Genomic DNA, 19,315 nt, shown 5'->3' on the forward strand with positions numbered 1-19,315 from the left:
AAAACCCCCCTCTATACTTATTCCTGCAAGAGAAGTTAGTCCTGCTGAAAATGGAAGGCCATACACATACTGCAGTATCTTATTAAGAAGTATTTTCTGGTTTTGATACTTCTGCATACTGTGGTATCTTACTAAGGAGTATCTTCCGGTTTTAATAATTCTTTGTGGACAAAACATGCTACTTTCTACAGTCTTGCAGCTCTTGAGGTAAATAAGCACCCAGGGAAAGGCAACAGTGAGTTGCCTGACTGGACAAAAGGTACCTTTATGAGACAGTCTTGTGTGGAAATTTGGGGGTTTGGTCTAATTTGTCTTCTATTGTGGCTGCTCTAAAGCACTATGGCAGGTGAGTAGAAGGTAACCATTTGGTTACAGAAATAGTTACAAACAGCTCTTTTTTTTTTTTTTTTTTCCCCTTCAAGTTCTAAAGCAAATTCAGAGTGAGAGGACCAGGGGAGAAAGTCATCTGATGGCCTTCAGATTTCTGGATCTTGGAGTTTATTTGGCCAGAAGAGATCTACTTGATTCTGAAAGCTCTGTAATGACATGTCTTAATGTGCCTTGTTACAGCTTCAACTTGAAATGTTGGTCAGGGCAGAGTACTTAATCCCATTTCTTCTCCTAAGTATGTTCTCTTGGACTCTTATCCTTGTTTTCAGTCATTGTCAGGTACTGCTCACAATTATTTAGTTAGAGGTGTCCAAGTGAAAATCCAGCTGGCATTGAAGTCTTCAGACAAGAAGGAAGTTGCCTTTTGTATCCACTGAGCTTTTGGGATGCTTATGAAGATAGAACTGGATGTTCTTGATGAAAGTCAGCAAGCTGTCACCTTGGCTGCTGGGTCTCCTTGATCAAGATACTTGATGTCATACTCCAAAATGGCAATGTACTTGTCATGCAATGCCACGCAGCCTTAGCTTTTGTCAGCTTCACTTCTCTCTTTCCATGTCCAGGAGTCTTTCAGTAGGAGTTGCTAGCTGTAGTTAGGAAGATGAGAACTATTTGACTTGACTTAAATAGTAAATGGAATCTCAAATGAAACCATGTCTGTATCTCATGATTTTTGTGAATTTTAGGTAGTGATCCTGAATTCGTACATCTTGCTCTCAGTTAAAACACTATTGTTCAAGTAGTGTGTATTTAAAAACTGCCCTTCCTTAGATGTGCAGAGCTTCTCTGTGCCACTTCTATACGCCTCGTTACAAAGCACACTTTTGAGAACAGGCTGTGGTTCCTCTACTTAAATCAACAGGGCCCCTTTTCTTTTCTCTTAAAGAAACTAATACTAAAAATTACCTGACCCATATCTCTGCCAAACTGAACTTCTTCAAAGCCTCAGTGTTTCTGGAAGAATAGAGCTTTGGGGAATGCATTTGCATCCACTCTTTCTTTTTTGGAAAAAAAAAAAAAAACAACCAAAAACAAACAAACAAAAAAACAACCCAAACAAACCACCAAAAGCATTACAGGTTTTAGCCTTTAAATCAGCTCCTGTTTTTAAAAGCTTTTCCGTGGTCAAGTTGCTAGGATTGTGAGTTGAGCAGTATGTCTGATCAGAAATGCTCCACATGGACTACCAGAGCTGCTGCTGGTGAAGTAGACTTACACTTTGAAAGTATTTAAATCTTGGACTTCGTCTTTATTCTCTTTGTAGATGCTCCTCTACATATAGCCCTAAGGAGTACCCCATATAGAGATGAAAAAATAGAAAAGAGAAGAACTTCAACTCCTGTAAGTGCATTAAATAGTCACCGACATTCTGTTAGAGAACAAACCAAGAACCACATAGCGAGATCACTGCGGAAGCCTCGAGAAAAAGAAAGAGTTGAAAATGGTACGCCTTTTTCGTTTAACATGAAAAAGTTAAATTTGGAAAAGTCTTGGAAAAGTTTTAAGCGTTGGAAGGAACTGGTAATACTGACAAAGTATTCTGTATACCTTCTTCTAGAGAGTTTAATTTTCTTATGTAAGTGGTGGTTTTTTCACTGTTTCTTTGCAGTAGTTTCAAATGAAGAATCAATATAGGGAATTTCATAAGTTTTCTTGCTATATGCATTGGCTTTAATCTTCCTGGTCAGTGTGTAATATTTTTAAGATGTAAAAAGTACTAAGTATTTAAGGGCATGAAAAGATTCTTGCTTAGTTTTTGCTTGTTTGATCCATGTGTCTTAATTTCGTTAAACTTAGTTGTCCAAAGCATTAAATATTTTAAGTAATCCTGAACTTGTTGAGATACCTAAACTTAATGAAGCAAAAAAAAGGGGGGGGAGGGGGCAGGATGACCTAGTTTGTTCTTTTGTAGTTTTTTCAATAGCATTTGACAACTACTGATAGTCAACATTCCTTGCTACTAAACATCTCTGAACAACTTTACTTCACGACTTTGTTCAGTGGTGTAGTGTAAACCCTGTTTATATTGGAATCTACTAAAATATAGGTGGGTAACAGCCATACAGGGGGCAGAGTGTGTGTGTAAATATTACATATTTAAATATATTTTTATAATACCTAAATAATATATAATTAATTTCCATCATACTTCTAGATTTACTAAGTCACCACTTTCCTTCAGATATGTGGTGAGAATTTGAGTCACAGTGATGAGGAAAGCAAAAAAATCCATGCTTGGACTGTTCTGTCTGTAACAGGTGATCTGTGTTCTGGAGATCACCTTACTTACATGTCACTGTATTGTTCTGTTGGTCATAGTAGTCAGTCAGTACTTACTCCCTCTGTTTGTTCTTGGGCATCCTTTGCTGCCTTCCCTTGTAGGAAGGTCTGAATGAGATCCATTAGTGTCTCTTCATTGGGCTGACTCAGTGGGACATTTCTTATTTGAGAGTATGGCATATAGAGGCGAGAATAAACTTTCACGGTGGTGGTGGAGGATGTGACTGAGTACTCATCCTGGTCCTGATTAGTCTCTCTGCTGTTCAAGGAAATTGAGAGGGCTTAGGTCTTTGTTTTTGCCATAAAATCCTTTTTTTAAAAATGTGGTGGTTGAATTTTTAGGATTACATAAGGCAGTTTACCTTTCTCTTCGATCACGTGAATCTATGAGGATGCTCCTAACCCAGGTAGTTTCCTTATCTGGTCTTTTCTCAGTGAGAATTCATTAGACTTCAGAGTGTTTACAAAAAACAACTTGAGACAAAAAGATTCTTCAGTACAGGGTTTTTGGAAGGTCCTTGTTATAATACTCATTCTTTGGAGATTTTTTTAGGAAAAAAAAATCCTGCATTAACTGTGTTTGTGCAGTTAAGAAGATAGCTGTACACAGAATTTACAAATACTTGGATTTTTTCAGATTTTTAAAAGACATACTGGCAAGCTTAAGGGGAAAAAGTGTGGAACAAAGTGACAGTATTTTGTCATATTTATCACGGATATGTTGATAGTGAGTGAAGTAGCTTACTCTGCGCTCTCAGATACCTTAAAACAAATCAGACAATCTGACCATGCAAATTTCAATTTCCAAGTGAAAAGATGCAAAATCTTCCTACCTCTGTTATTCTCTTTGCTCTTATGGAAGAATAAAATGGCAGAACTCTACTTGCATCCCCGTGTATGAGCAGGGAGAAGGAAATGGTACCCAGAGGATCCTGACCATTGGAGGACTAGGAGATGAGGACAAAGTAAAGTAAGAAGGAAGTTGGAAGCTCTGTGCTGAGACTTAAATATGAACCTCTTTTTCCTTTCCTTTTTTCCTTTTTTACCTCCTCAACAAATGGTAATGGAGCACGGATGAAGTTTGTCTTTTGTACTGCCAGTCATATTCCCTTTGAAGGACATGTAATTGGTATGGCAGGCTGCCATCAGTGTCAGCAGTTGACGTGGCTGCTGGCAATGCACAATTTTAGCAGCCATCACTAATGACATGCCAAAAGAGGAACATAAGTGGTAAAGTAGCAGGAGATGTTCAAGGACTAAGAGGATGGGGAGATACAGAGCTGAAGACTCTCATGAGGAGGAGCTAATGAGCATGTCTCCTGCATGCTCATCACAGCTGGTAAAACGTGACTGAGATTTCCAGTTTCTCAGTGAGCTGTTTGTACCATAAATATGCAGCCTTAGATTGTGAATTGGGGAGTTTACTATTAGCATGTAGGAAAGAGGTTAACATAATACACTGGTATTGCTGGTTTGCTTTATGAGTGGTTACAGACCAGTTAGGGTTCTGAAATGTTTTGTGTAGGAGAAGATTTCTTACTGTATAGAGTGTCTTTAGGTGCTTATTCTGATATCAGTAATCAGAAATTGAAATAGGTTTCTAAATTGGATGGTGAGTGCCTTAATCAGCTAAGCACTCTAAGAGCAGAGCCCTTTTGAGATGCAAGGCACCCTTCCATAACAGATTTTATGGTTGCACCTATAGTCTCAGCTGAGTCAGGATAATGTACTTAAGGAACTGTATAAGTATCTAGAAATTCTGCTGGAGAGACCTAAATCTGAAAGACAGGAGTTGTAAACAAATGCTAGGATATAGAAAGGAAGAATTTGTGCACATTACCTTGCAGCGGGATTATACTTCATGGCAAGGGCTCTGGAAGCATGCTTTGAGGATGGACTTGATTGAAAGATACCACCCAGTCATTCAAAAATTATGGTATGGAGAACAGATGGTGAGAGAACAGCAGTTAAAACCAACTGAGCCAGTTGTTACTCCATTTCCAATGAAAACAAAATATTTGACTGAGGAACTGTACTAGAGTTTGGGGAGTTGGGGTTTTGTTCTTGTCAGACTTCTGTCACAATGCTACTGAAATGTTCAGCCATAATAATTTAGAAAATGCATGTAACAAATCTCCCAGTATTTTCTTTTTTAATAATCTCTGAAGTACGTAAGTGGTGAATGGGCATTGGTGTACAGTTGATTTCTCCCACATGCTATTGTAATTTTCTTATGGGACAATCAAATTAGAACTTAAAACAGGCCATTCCAATTATGAGAGCTGGGATTTCTTGCAAATAAGTTTTCTTGTTGTTTTTTGCAGTGAACTGGCCCTGATTGTCCAAAGAAGCTGTGGAGATCTTTAAGAAAATTAATAAGTAGAATAGGTGTGTATATATCTTAAAAATTAAATTGGAATGTTGTCTAATTTCAGCTGTTAAAGAACATGAGAAGAACAAAGAAAGAAAATCAAAAGACTATGGAAGGTCCAAGTCAAAGAAAAAGAAAAAAAAGAAAAAGAGAACTAAGTCTGGTAAAGCTCTTTTTTTCTTCTGTAGAGGAAAACAGCTTCATTATTTTGTTTTGCCTGTTTACCCAGTTCCATGCTTTTAAGAGTGGCATTGCAGATGAGACTGCTTTCTTCATTAATCTGTTAGTTCTGATTTCATTAAGTGGTTAATATTAAATTGTGAGTGGCAAGATAATTTATTTTCTGGTTGAGGTGCATCATTAATGCTGGATGACGGCTTATAATGGTGCTTGTAATGGCACAGAATAAATCTAACTCCAAAATGGATATGTCAGTCTTAAAAGTCTGCCTTTTCATTAGCAAGTGTACTTGTATGCAAGCTTTACCCAGTTAAAGAGGGTGCGCATCCCCTTGATTTGTTACCAAGTACCCCATGTACCAGATGTTCTCAGTTATTAGTTAGTTTTGGGGCTCCTGAATGAATGATGAGTTTGGAAATGTGGATGGGTCTTCTTTTTCTGCTGTTAACCTTATTATTTCTTACATCTTCACTTAGTATGGGATTTCAGAGGCTGTGACAATGAGCTGTATTAAACCTGTCGCATCCTAAATTTTTTTCCTAAAGGATAAATCTCTCCTCTCCTGGAGAGATGAAGCAAAAGCCTGATTTAAAGTCTATACTCATGCTGTGTCCTTATGTCATGTCTCATAACGTGCTGTACCACCTACATTAATAGGGTTGTAGTAGGAACATATCTTCTCCATCAATTTCATCTACAGAGGCTTGAGAATGCTTTCCTTGGGCCACTTTACACTTTGAACTTCATATGTAGGCCCAGGTGTTATTGGTGATTGGATTCTTCACTTCTGAAAATTGCAATTGATTCCGAAAGATTTCTCTAGTGAAATGTTTGCAGATCAAACGTGGCAACTTTCCCTGCCATTGATGGATGCCTAGGATCATTAATGCAGCACATTTCAATCTGGCATGCATAATTTATTAAACTGTGGAGGAGTTTCTGAGACGAGAAAGAAAATACCTTATCTTTTTGTTTGCTGCCATGAAGAAATAGGGCAAGCTGTCATGAGAAAGTAGAGGGGAAGAACCACAGGCAGACTGACTCAGAATTGTACTGAAACAAATAACTGAGTTTCTGATTATATGGTGCCCTCAATTATAATGATAACACACAAAGTATAATTTGTAAACTTATGCAATAGTTGCACAAATAGGACCCACAAACTGCTTTTCCATCTACCCCTGGCTTTTAAAATGTTGCTTGCCTTTTTTTGTTGTTGCCCTTGTGGTTCTTCAGTCCAGGAACTTGGAAGGCTTTCTCCAGATAACTGATCGGAGAGTACTGCTTAGAACTGCAGACAGCCTCAATTTATACACAGTCGACGTGATGAAGCTGAGGAGCTGTTCTAGGTGTTTGCTCCACACGTTCCTAATCGTGGCTTTTCTTTTCCACCAATGCATCCTATTCCATACATACACTAGGAAAAGAAGAGATGCTTTCTGTCCACTTTGTAGTCTGTGAGATTAGGGAATGTGTGTAGCCCATGTGAATAATAGTGGGGTATAAGAGTGAGGTCTCCAGCTACCAGTGCTTGTGTAGAAGTGCCTATAATGCAAAAGCATTTGTAGACATGTTCATCCTGAAGAATATTTAAAGTAACCAGTCTTTTCAGCCTTTCTCACTTATGTCAGCAGTGAAGGATGACTGAGCTGCATAGGATTTTTCTGGTTCTTGCCTTTAGAAAGCTTGCAAATCTTTCAGCAGCATAGTGAAGTGTTAGCGTATTGAAGCGGAAACCGTCTCAGTGAATTATACATGCCTGCTATGGGCATGCATGGTGCTGTTTTTTCTTCTGTCAACTTTTCTTGACCAGAGATTTCTAATAATACTACTTACAATTTTACAGACTACTCTGGCAGTGAAGAAAACACAGATATTTTGCAGGAGCTTTCTCCTGAAAAAACAGTTGTCACAAAATGTATTTCTTCAAATAAATCATCTGCCCATCCAAGCACACTGTTACACTGCTCTGATTCTGGACAGCACAGAGGAAAATCAAAAACAAATGGTAAGATGACTCTCCTCTATGGTTTTCTGGTTCTGTCTTTTATTACCAGTAAATGTGTGAGCTGCACTAATATACACGAAAGCTGGTACTCATGATGTAAATTTGGCTGTTCTTACACAGGATGGTGTGTGTTTTCTTTCCCCTGCCTGAAGGAATTGAACCTGGTTCATTTGCCAGAGCTTGATATTGCTGCTTTTTGCTTTGACTTTACCTTCACAGAAGCTTTAAGATTGTTGCCTTTATTTCAGAACTCAAACTCATTTTGCACTTTTTTGCAGTACCTTATTAACTCTGTAATAACAATGTTCAGACTTCAGTAATGAAATTTTTCATATTTCCTAAGGTTTCCTCAAAGTAATAACTCAGAGTTAAAAATAGATGCTATGCAAGTTTTACACAGTATGTGTGCTGTGTTTGAGAGACCACTGGATGTGGTTATGTGTAGTTCTATAGATACAGTAGGATACGTGGTTATAATGACTTTCTGAGCTTCATAATGATGAGAAGCTCTTGAGTAACTATTAGTGTCTTCATAGTACTTCATAAACAGAGCTCATTAAAAATGTGGCTGCTGTGTTCTAGCTTTCATAATTCTTAATACCTTGGTCTATCTTGCTATTTACTGTTACAAGCCAGTACAATAAAAAAGACAAACATTTTGTTCTTTCTGTTATTTTTAAAGCTCACAAATTTGAAGGAAATGGGAAACATAGGACAGCTTGATTATGTACAGGAACCTTAAATTCCTTGTTGTACAGATACACTGTTGGTGACCATTTGATTTTCATTTTTTTTTTTCCCCACAACTCTTTTATTGTTTGGTATTAGGCAAAATGTAAAAATTGACCTCAGTTAATTCCATTATATAGGGAAAAGAGGAAACATTAAAAACTAGTGAAGCGCAGCTGGTGATAATGTCTTAAAACATGTTCTGCAAGTCTGATCAGTTGCATTTTTGGAGCATATCAACCATAGAACGTACTCGCAGTTTAACTTGGCCATCAGTTGCTCAGACTTCTTTTGATCAGTTCATAGACATTGAAAGAGGTGAAAAGCATTGGAAATGGCTTTATTTCATCTTTTTCACAATTGCTTTGCTGCTTTTTGCATCTGCAGAACTTGTGCTAATGATAAAAGCATTGCCTATATAAATAAGATCTGATGTAAGTAATAGTAAAACTCTTGCATAGAATGAACGTGCAGCGTGCTTAGCTTTTGCTTCCAGAATACTTCAGGAAAGAGTGTTATATCTCAGAGGTGGAATAAAACTTTTAAACATGGAAATTAGCTAATGCATTGGTTTCTCAGCTCCTTAAATTTGAGAACAGATGCTTCTCCAAAAGATATAGTTTATACCACAGACTGGTATTGTTTCATACAGGCTTGTTTCAGGGGAAAAGTGATCAAAATAGTTCTACCTAATACAGGTGAGAGACCACAATCTAGTTAAGCGATTAAAATTTTTACTTTCTACTCTTCTCCAGCTCATTAGAGTATTTCCCAAATAATTAAAATCCTTATCTTCTCCCATTCTGTCCCCAAGGAAGGTATATACATTGCATTGATATTATTGAGGTAAGCATCTCAGTTTAGCATGTTGTTCAATAAAGATTTTCTTGGCAGTTTTAATCAATCCACAGAGATGTATTTAATGCTTTAAGTGGCGTGGGAGCATTGGGCAGTGCACTGCCCCTGAATTGATAAATGTGTCCTCAAGAGGAGTCTAAATGAAAATAATTTCTGAAGCAGGATTAAATTCTGTGTTGGACTCTGAATGTTTCTGTAATGGAGACATGACTTTGTGAGATCAAATGGTTTGTAGGACTGAACCCTCTTAGCTATTTTTGGAAGCTCTACACTTAAAGTACCAAGTCGCAATTCTACACAAATTACAGAAACTAGTGTGAATCCTACTTGAATTTATAAAACTGGTTTTGTTTATTATACATGCTTGTCTAAAGAGACTTTGTGCCTTTGGTTTGAGGCACTGTGTGTTGAGAGTAGAATTTTAATGACAGAAGCTGTTAAGTTAGAATATTTTGAAGGAGCTATTAATGAGAATATAAAACTTCATTCTGTAGTAACTTTCAATAAACTTACTATTTATTGAAGGTTACTACATAATGTAATAATATTGTGATGTTCCTTAAATTACACGGTGAACTCATGCTTTTAGAAATGTATGCCTGCATACTCGGGATGAAATCTTGAGAGTTATTTGACCTTTTTGTAATTACTCGGGATTTTATGTAACTACTTTTTGTACAGAGGATGACACCCTGAGTGAGTCATCTATGGATAGCTTGCTTTGGAGTGATGATGACTGCAGTCAGGATGTTGATGTAACCACGAACCCTGATGAAGAAGTTGAAGAAAGTGATTTTGAGGTTGTTCGGTGTGTTTGTGAAGTAAAAGAAGAAAATGACTTCATGATTCAGGTATGAAGTGGAGGGTGAGTGCACATTTCTGTGAATACAGTGGAAGGTGTCAGTGGAAAAGCTATTGTAGAAATATCCGCAGGTATATTCGGTACATGAAATAAACTGTTGTCCTCTGAAATCATAAATCTTTTTAAGATAATCTGTCAGGTTGAGCAGCTGCTATGATAGGTGGAAACCTTTGCTTTTTGATACAGTTTGTGAAAAATCTTCAGCATTTTTTTTTATTGAAGGAAAGTGGGGGAAGAGGGACAATTCTATACAAGCCATTAATGGTTGGCTTGTCACTTGTGGATTTGCATTTTTCTAAAAATTAGAACACTTCCTAGGTTTAGAGAATATATATTTAAAATCGGTGGCTTTTTATCTGGCTCTTTTGCTTCCCTCTGTTTCTGATCGTATTCAGAACGTTGCCATGACATAGTGGTACATTCCACTTCTCTGCCCTGGCAAGAAGCTTGACTTAAACATACAATCCTCTAGATAGGATGAACACAAAAAAATCATGACTTGAGTCTTTTGTTTTGGGGCAGAGCTGCATTCGTCCATTCTGCAGCTTCTTCTGTAGTTTGTAAATTCAGAGTTCCTAATCTGCGTAAGGCCATCTGTCTGTTCTCCATATATGTACTCTTTTTAAACCAGCTTTACAGAAAACCGTTTCCAGCCAGAGCCATGTCTGTTATCTCTCCTGCTGAAAACTGTTCATAAAAGCCTCCCTGGAACTGCCCTGGCTGTTTACTTTTTACTTTTTGAGATGTTTGTAAGTTATCAGGAAGCCATTCCCCACATAGCTGCTCTGAGCCCTTCCACCCAGTTCCTGTTAATTTCAAATAGCGAAGTCAAACATACGAAATAAAAAACCTCTTCAGCATTTTTTGCTTTAGTTCATTGTGCAACTGCTTGTTACGTGAGCTGCATGGTCCCCTTTGGTAATTCGCCTAAGTCTTAGGAGAAGCACATGCAGCATGTGTGATGCTCTTGAACCTAGATTGCGAGCTTTTCATAGTTGTCCCTCTGAAGAAATGAGGGGTTTGGGAGAGGAGGTGGGCTTTAGGAGGCTCCCACCCTTCCTGTCTAGATAACTTTTTGCTCGTTGTGGGACCTCAGTTCAACGTGACAGTAGTATAGCTTGGCAGCTGTGCCCATTGCAAATTTTAGGGTAATTATTGTCTTCTTTTGAGAAGGTTGTTTTATTTGTGAAAGGATATGGCATGACACTGACTTCAGCCGTAGTTTTCTGACACATGAAGCTCACCCCCATCTGCAACTTTTGAATTCACTTTCCCAGGCATTCTGTTGCTAATTTTTGTGAGAGTTGAATCCCACTTTGTGGGACCCCTTACTGGGATAGTTGCTGGCATGTTACTGTGAACTGTGTTTCTTTTTGCTGTTTGGAACTAGGAGGAAAGACAGAAGCTGATCTATACCTACCTTACAGCTGCTGCTGATTTTTTGGTGGACTTTATTGGAGGCAGAAACTTGTTAAAGAGAAGAGGGTGTGCACTGTTTAAATTGTAGTGTGAAGAATTCTTGGCTTCTGCAGCAGGACAGTAGAAACACCTTTTTTGCTCTGAACATCAACAGCCTAATTTTAAAATTTTTAATAGGGCTAGCTATCACAGCTAAATTTGAATTTTTTTTTTTTTTTTTTTTTTTTTGTCCTCAGTGGTCCAGTTTAACAGCAAACTTCACTGGGTAGTTTTCTTTGGCCTTCCATACTATTTTATGGAGATTTGCTCTAGAAGGTATGATGCTTTTTCTCTTAGTGCTGAGTTAATTTTGATGGACACCTTTGTATTAGTGTTGGATCCTGACAATGCAGGGCAAAAGATACCTGGTGCAGTGACAGGCAGTGGTCAAAATTAGATAAATAGTATTTGAGTGCATAGGAGGAAAAGGAGTCTGACAGTCGGGAATAAAGGGGGCTGGCTGCCTTCTGAGGAGATGGCTCACAAAAAAAAACCCACAAAGATATAGTCTGCAGTATAGTTTTCTGGCAAATGCAGGCTCAACATCAGACTGTGATTGCAGAATGCAGAGAACTGTCAGCTAGCTCAGGCATAGTCTATGGATAGCTTTTATGTAAGGTTTCATGGGCTGCTTCTGAGATTACTTTTCTAGGTTTAACTAGTTTGGGGTCTTTTTGAGTGTATTGCAAAGTTTTGAACACTTCAGCTGTGTTACAAAAGAATTGTCTAGGAGAGCAGGTTATTCTCTCTGGAAAAGAGATGCAGATCGACACAGTGGTGAGTACCTGCATTCATTACAGGGCTTGAAGCAGTAGGAATTGGGAAGCAAGGAACTGGTAACAAGATCTTGGGGGGAGCAGGTTAGGCAGATGGTTTGCTTAAGGTACCAAATGCTGTGTTCCCCACACCTTTCTGTCAGCCTGTAGTTTTTGGGAAAATGTTTTGAACAGTCTGGTCTTCTGTTGTTAATGTAGAAATGCCTGAGTTAGCTCTTAAGTACAGAACATTAATACAAAGCAAAGATGCTGTGTTATACAACTATGGACTTATAACGAGGGGAACCTATTTTCAGCTTTTCAGAGGTGTAGTGCTGAGATTGACGCTTCCCTTTGACTTTACAGGGTGAGAATCCTGTGTACTCATCATAACTTTTTAAGAAGGAAAGATTTCTTCGCTATTTTGTACTCAAACTTTAATTTGACACTTGGAAATTCGGATTTGGAAGTGTCTGCCCTGAAGAACTTGCATTTAGATTTGCACTCTCTTCCTGAAGATATGTAATTTTTCTCAGTGTATGAGTTTTTAGAAGAATATTGTCATTCTTTGCACTTGTCTCCTTTGGGGTGTTTATTCTGCCCCTGCTTATTATTCTGATGAGATCTGATTGAAATATGCTGACGCTTGGGGTACTTGCTTGAAGCATGTGCCTGTGTGCCAGTCTGCCTTGACTTGCTATCGAAATTAGGAGCCAGGGCAGTTTCTCCATGCATGTGACTGGAGGTTCATTCCTCACCAGGATACATGTATGGTGCCCTCTTAGAAGAGGGAGAATGGCAAGTTTTCTTTTTGAACTGCGCTCATTTCCGTGAATGTACCAGGTTTAGAAATAAGGAGGAAAAAATGTTAATTTTAAAAACAAGCAGCATCTTGATTTTTCCTGAAAGATTGGGGACCGTTAAGGTTTAATGAAACTCTTGCACAGTTAAACTGAGTGTTTGTTCCATTTAGGTCTTTAAACTAATAATAAAACTCCCCAAAAAAATTCAGCTTAGGGTTTTTTGCAAAAAAACTCTTCCTTTGTCTCAAACTTGCCTTAAATTGTCTCAAGCAATTTGTGCATAAAGAATACCATTCATTACAGCAGGATACAGAAATATGGTTTGGCATTTAAAGTGAGTACCTGCCTCAGTTAGTAGAAGTTAAAACTGGAAAAAGTATAAAAAATAATATATCATTGGTCAATGCTATTTCATTCCAGTCTCTGTAACTTTGCAAGGAGGTTACTAGATTTCATTCAGTTCTGGGGCTGGATTTGGTGGCCTTGGAGGTGATGGATGTAAATGGACTGGGGATTTTTTTGTTCTGGTAGATGAAAAGCCGCTTTAAATACATGTCCATTGGGTTTGGTTATTTCTTTCGCAATTGAACTTCGATTTAAATATTATTGCACAACTCTGCACGTTTTTCCTCTTCAAAATCTCCTTACTACTACTGCCTGGGCAGGGGGTAGCTTCTGTGTAGCATGTGTCCAGAGCAATAACCTGTAGCCTGGCCAGCCAAGCAGTGAAGTAGAACATGCAGATAAAAGGAAGGACCTGTGCCCTGATGGGGTGGATATTTAAATACCAGTTGAGTAAAATAAAAAAAGTTGGGATGCTTCATTAGAGTTCTGGGCAGATTTGCTTGGAAAAAATCACTGCGTGTAGCTCTGTGCCATATGGCACGATTTATAGGATGCAAGTGTAACTAGGTCCAGGAGCTTCCTTCTTATTTTTAGCATGCAGTCTCTTTTTCTTAATCTGTTTTCTTTCTTTTAGAACACCTTTTTCTGGCTCCTGCTAATCATCTTTGTGAACGGAGGATGGTCTCGGCCTTTTTTGAAACCATCTCTCTATTGCTTTAGGACTGTTTACCCAATTTGTAAGGCAAAACATTGTTAGTCCCATCTTTCGGAAATCTGTTTTCTCTCTAACTTTTTACATTCCCCATTCCCAGTGCTTCCATTTCCTCCACACCTAGACCGTTAATTTAATGCAATGACTTATTAAAAAACTGGTGGTCCCTTTCTGTCTCTCCTAGCTTGAGGAAAGGCAGCAGATAAGAGCATTAATAAAAGTGGTATAAGTGGAGTTCAACACAGACAAGATGTTTATCAAATTGGCATCTGTGTTGGTCAGTGAAGAGCAGCATCAAAGATTGCTTGCAGTTGCTGTTTGTGTTTGGTTTAGCTCATTTTGAAAAGTACCAATATTGATGAGATCTCTGCATTAAGCTTTTGGCTTCTGCTCCAAGAAATAAAGGTTATGATCTGTTGTCTCACTGCTTGTGGAAATAGTAATTCTGAACTGACACCACAGTTTCAAATCAAAATTGACTTAATATTCTGATGTGGGGTTTTGTCCTAGGTTTCAGTGGTCTTTAGGCTACAGTTGCAGTTTCATCTGCTTGTTAAAGTGTGGGTGGGGGACAGTGACTGACACCGAACAAGTGGATATAGTTTTTCCTGCTCTAAAACTGTATGGCTTTAAGTACAGTGATTGCATTTTAAATAGCGTAACTGTGCTTAAAAAGTAGGGCCAAATTATATTCAGTCTTTGCCAATATGATTGCTCACACTTGGAAGGAGGTCAAGTTTTTAAAGCTAGTACAACTGCATCTGCACTTCAGTTTTATATTAGTAGAGCTACCTTTGAAATAGATAAAAGTGTTAGAGATACAAGTATCAGTAAAGCATAATATTGGCTAGTTCTATGTGACATAAATATCCCTTGGATTTTTTATAAAAATTGAATTGAATGTGATTTACTGTTTGAGGGGGAAACCTTTTAATTCCAAAAACTTGATATATTTTGCTAAAGAAAGCTTGATTACATACTGTTTTCTGTTCTGATTATGTGTGCTTGCATCTTGTGAAAGATTTTTCATCCCCAAAGGGAACATTTTTGCACCTTTCAGGATCTCTGCTTCTACTTTGTAATTGTTGTCATTCTCCAGAAATCCATGTGAAAAATGTGTGGGAAGGGTTCAAATTGTATTGTAGTCTGCTTCTTTAATGTATTTGCTTGTAGCTGGAAGAGGGGGGAGGGTATTAATACACCTCTTTGTCTTAAAATGTATAGATGATGTGCCTCTTAATTGAGGTAATCTTATTGAGCTCCTGGAGGCTTCATTTCTGTTGATGTGCACTTCTTGACTTTAAACAGTGTGAAGAGTGTCTGTGCTGGCAGCATGGAGTCTGTATGGGTTTACTGGAAGATAATGTACCTGAGAAATATACCTGCTATATTTGCCAAGATCCTCCAGGTACAGAAATTTAAGGTTACAGAGCCTTCTTACATATATAGTAACTTTATTAGTTTATATATATCTATTGCAAAGATTAAACAACTTTTTTTTTTTTGCTCCCCTAGCTGTGCCTGTCATTGTAGGTAATTGACTTGAGTTATAGATAGAGAAATTTTAATTTATGTGAATGTACATGAGTCAATATTGTGGAATTACAGCTGGACAGGAATAGAAATGAATGTTTTAACTGTGATGACCGTCTGTCACATATTTGCCAGTAATAAGGATTGTACTGTCTGGCTATGGAAAATGAATTTAGAAGCACTTGGGGAAACTTAAGCAAAGACTCCCCATGGGCACATCTTATGGGATGTGACTGCAGCTTTCCTCCAACAAGACCAGGCTCACGCATTCTTCAAAATAAGTCGGCAAGAGGCTCGCTGGTTCTCAACAGCTGCAATGTGCTAGTGCTTGTTATGGAAAGGCACTTGCAATCCACGTATATAAATACAGATATAAATTCAAATATAAATTATCTTTGGTAATGCAGTCAGAGTTGATATGTTCTCTATTCCTAACTATGTATTTTAAAATGTCTTAGTCCATATTATGCAGCAGGTAAAATTACACTTACATGGATCTTTTCTGACTTCCTACTCTATGAATTACAAAGCCTTGCTGAATGTGGAAACAGATGAGGTTTGGGCTTGAGTCCATGCTCATAAATTATGAGAAAATGGGATCTCTGTGTAATCACAAGACCTTTTCGGTTTATATACATACTTGGATTGTGATCTCTGCTTTTTTTGGCTGTTTAAAACTACCAGGTCTTTGGTAGCTTAACTCATTGATCTGTGTAGTTTGTATACTAAAGTTGTTTGTAGTCATAGCAAGGAAGACCTGCTATGCTTACATTCGGTTATCTAAGAGGTAAAATAATCTAACATATATTTAAGGGGTGTTTTTACAGCATCTTGCATCCAGGATTTTAATTCTCTGTTTTAAAGATATTTTGCTTTGATTTGTGTCAATTTGAGTTAGTTTTAAAGTTAACTAAAGTGCACATGCAAACTGAAGTTGTGCCATCACGCTTGAACTATTTGTATTTAGTAAGAAACTTTATCAGAATGCTTTTTGATAAAAACTGGTTACAACTAACACTTTGCTTCATTAGTTTAATCACTTTTATTAACTATTGCTTTGAAGATCCTGAAGCTTACTTTTTTTTTTAATTGGGCTTAGTTTTCACCTCTGTAGGTAAAAGGAAAACATATCCAACTTTTTGACTGCAAAAGTGGCTTCTCAATTTCAGTGAATCTGCTGCTGACTTGAAATGAGCTAAATAGGCTTTATGAATCTGCAAAGAAGTTGCTTTTAAAACTGGGCATGGCCATTCAGCAAACTCTTATTTAGGAGTTTTCTCCAGTTTAGTGCTGGGACTTAAAACAGCACCATTCACATTACTGGAAATAAAAGCAAGCTTAGTGTAATTATGCTGAAAAACTGTACCAACTGTCATTTTAGACAGTTTTTTTTTGAGCCAAGTGGGATTTTTGAGATGTGTTAACATTTGCCCTTGCTTAAACATTATCAAGATGTTTATGATATGACAGATTCATTCAAGCCATAGAGAGCATATGTTGTTGGATATCGTGTTGTGTCTTCTCTTAAGCTTATACACCTCGAAAAAGAGCACTTCTTGTCTCTGAGTGCACTGCTAAGTAAACAATGCCATGGATCGGCTTCAGTTGGATAATCTCAGTGGTGTTAAGATGACCATGGAGTTCTAAAATTCACGATTTTATTCTTGTGGACTGAACTTTATGTTCTGTCACAGATGATAGCTTCTCTAAGACAAAAATAGATGCCTGGGGTTAATACAGGTATGTCAGGAATGTCTCCAAAGTGGTTCTGGCCATACCTAGAAGATCTTTTCCTTGATACAGCATCTATGCTATAACCTTGAAAATTCATTCTTCCCTGTGTTGGTTTCTGTGTGAGAGTTTTTGGAGGTCCTGCCTCAAAACATTGAGTATTGTCCTGTGCAGCCCCTTGGCTGAGAGTGCTTACAAGCGTGCTCCTTTTGCTTTTACTCCTTTACTGAGGCAAAGCGTTAGTATTGAATTTAAGTTTGAAAGTGTCCTTTATGGCTACGGGTGTTCACACAGGGCATGATATAAAAACCATTTTGCTGCCATTCTGCCATCCAGAAGCGTGTGACTGAGTTCTGCTCGTTCTCAGTACGATTTCCACAGAGCTGTTTTACTTCATTGTGTCAAAGTTAATAGCATGGGCTGCAACACTACATGCATGTAGTCCAATCCCTTGTTCTTACTCTGCTGCCCAGTAACTTCTTTTTTTTAGCTTCTCCTTAACTGCTGAAACTTCTAGTCAATATTAACCTGCTTATATTGGAGGCTTTTTTGTGAATATCGTGCTGAGTCTGCACTCCAATATTATCTCTGATTTTGTAGGTTCACTGACTGGGCTGTATATAGGCCTGTGAATTATGTGGTGTTTCTCAGGGTGCTGAGCTGTCTTCTGAGAACATCTGTTGTAACAATACATTTTACAGCGGGTGCATGGGCTTTTGTTGGGTTTTTGGCTTGGATTTTTTGTTTGTGTTTTTGCAGTTTAGCAAGCATCTCAAGTTCCACTCTTTCCTGCTAATACCATTTTGCTTGGCTGCTTAAGTTACTTTTACTGATGCATTTATCACATTTAACATAATTTCATTTCAGCTGTTGTTGATATTCCAACCTCTTAAGCTAGAATTAGCATTATTAATAGCCTGATTTAGGCAGGTTATCCATCAGAACCTCATCATTGATTCCCTTAAAATTTACTTTTGAATGACTGTACTAATACATGTATGATGCTTAAAAGCGAGACCACTGGAGAAGGGAAGTTCACTGCCTTTTGCTGCATTTATCTGTCTGCAGAGAGCTGTATTCAAACGGTAGCTTTAGTTATAACCATGGTTACTAGACAGTGTGATACCCTGCTAAAAATACACTTTTCTCTGTGCATCAGCTGCAATTACCTGTTGTGGATGTCCTTTGATGGATTCGGGGTCTGAATGCTTTTACAGTTGGGCAGGGGTTTTTGACTGAGGTTATCTCACTTCACAAGTTCTTCATGTCTTCAGGGTTTTGTCTGCTGTTATAGGATCTTTATTGGTACTGTTGATAAGAAAAATAAGCTGTTGCAAGACTTTGAGATAATCAGAATTACTACCAGTAATGTTAACATGCCATAGTTAATGCTTCATTTTAACACACTCGTTACTGTTGCTTTAGGTCAGAGGTCCAGCTTAAAGTACTGGTATGAGAAGGAGTGGTTAAGTAATGGTCACATGCATGGCTTAGCATTTTTGGAAGAAAATTACTCCCACCAGAATGCCAAGAAGATAGTAGCCACTCACCAACTTCTTGGCGATGTACAGAGAGTAATAGAAGTACTGCATGGACTGCAGCTGAAGATGAGCATATTACAGTAAGCAGTATTTAAGTATCAGTTGGCATGTTCTCAATGTGAATTAGATCTCAAATAGTAGAAAAATAACCAGAAATTCAGACTTATTTTGTGCTGCTTTGTGGATATATAACAACATAGTTTGAATTGCTAACATGATCTTGGAAAAGGACTCGGCTGTTTAAAAACTACTTAAGTGTGTTGAGGAGTGTAAATTGACTATGTGTATAGAAGAGTTGGGAAAGTATGAAGGAAAGAGGGAGAAAACTAATAACAGCTTCTCCTAAAGCACCTAAATAGATTTAAGTAGCAAGAAGAAGATAGGCCTATAACCTATGGCAGCATCCTTATAACACTTGCCTTCTGCATTCCAGTAATTCTAAATCATAGCTTTTCCAGCAGAAATCAGATCTTTTTGTTTGGCATAATGTGTTGCTCTTTTGTAGTGGGAGAGCAGTTGCACCTTCAGCAACCTGTAGCAGTCTATTTCTATGCAAAGATTATTACAGATACATATGAAAAAATAACACATTCTGTAATCACTGTAGAAATCAAGTTTTGTGTATCCTTTCCTGTTTAAAGTCATCCTTGGGTTCTCATGACTGAAAAAGATCTTTTTCTAACTCAAATCCAGCAGTTTAAAATTGATATAATTCCATATTTGTAATTTATTAGTTGATAAATTGCACAGCAGCAGCTA

General features: G+C 37.8%; 1 protein-coding gene across 10 annotated transcripts in view; it reads left to right on the plus strand.

Moving 5' to 3' along the window:
• PHF20 (PHD finger protein 20) overlaps window positions 1-19,315 on the plus strand; it is a 73,450-nt gene that overhangs the window by 45,446 nt on the left and 8,689 nt on the right. For 8 of the 10 annotated variants that reach the window (XM_087749748.1, XM_087749756.1, XM_087749749.1 and 5 more), the window contains 6 exons: window positions 1,655-1,834; window positions 5,106-5,204; window positions 7,068-7,229; window positions 9,498-9,667; window positions 15,060-15,159; window positions 18,441-18,636. In XM_087749748.1, the coding sequence (XP_087605874.1) occupies window positions 1,655-1,834; window positions 5,106-5,204; window positions 7,068-7,229; window positions 9,498-9,667; window positions 15,060-15,159; window positions 18,441-18,636 (907 nt within the window). The remainder of the gene's footprint in view (window positions 1-1,654; window positions 1,835-5,105; window positions 5,205-7,067; window positions 7,230-9,497; window positions 9,668-15,059; window positions 15,160-18,440; window positions 18,637-19,315) is intronic. The other 2 variants (XM_087749755.1, XM_087749757.1) reach the window with 1 other exon arrangement.

This window comes from Nipponia nippon, unplaced genomic scaffold (assembly GCF_047370975.1).
Source record: "Nipponia nippon isolate SJK-2023a ecotype South Korea unplaced genomic scaffold, ASM4737097v1 scaffold_13, whole genome shotgun sequence".
Lineage (NCBI taxonomy): Eukaryota > Metazoa > Chordata > Aves > Pelecaniformes > Threskiornithidae > Nipponia > Nipponia nippon.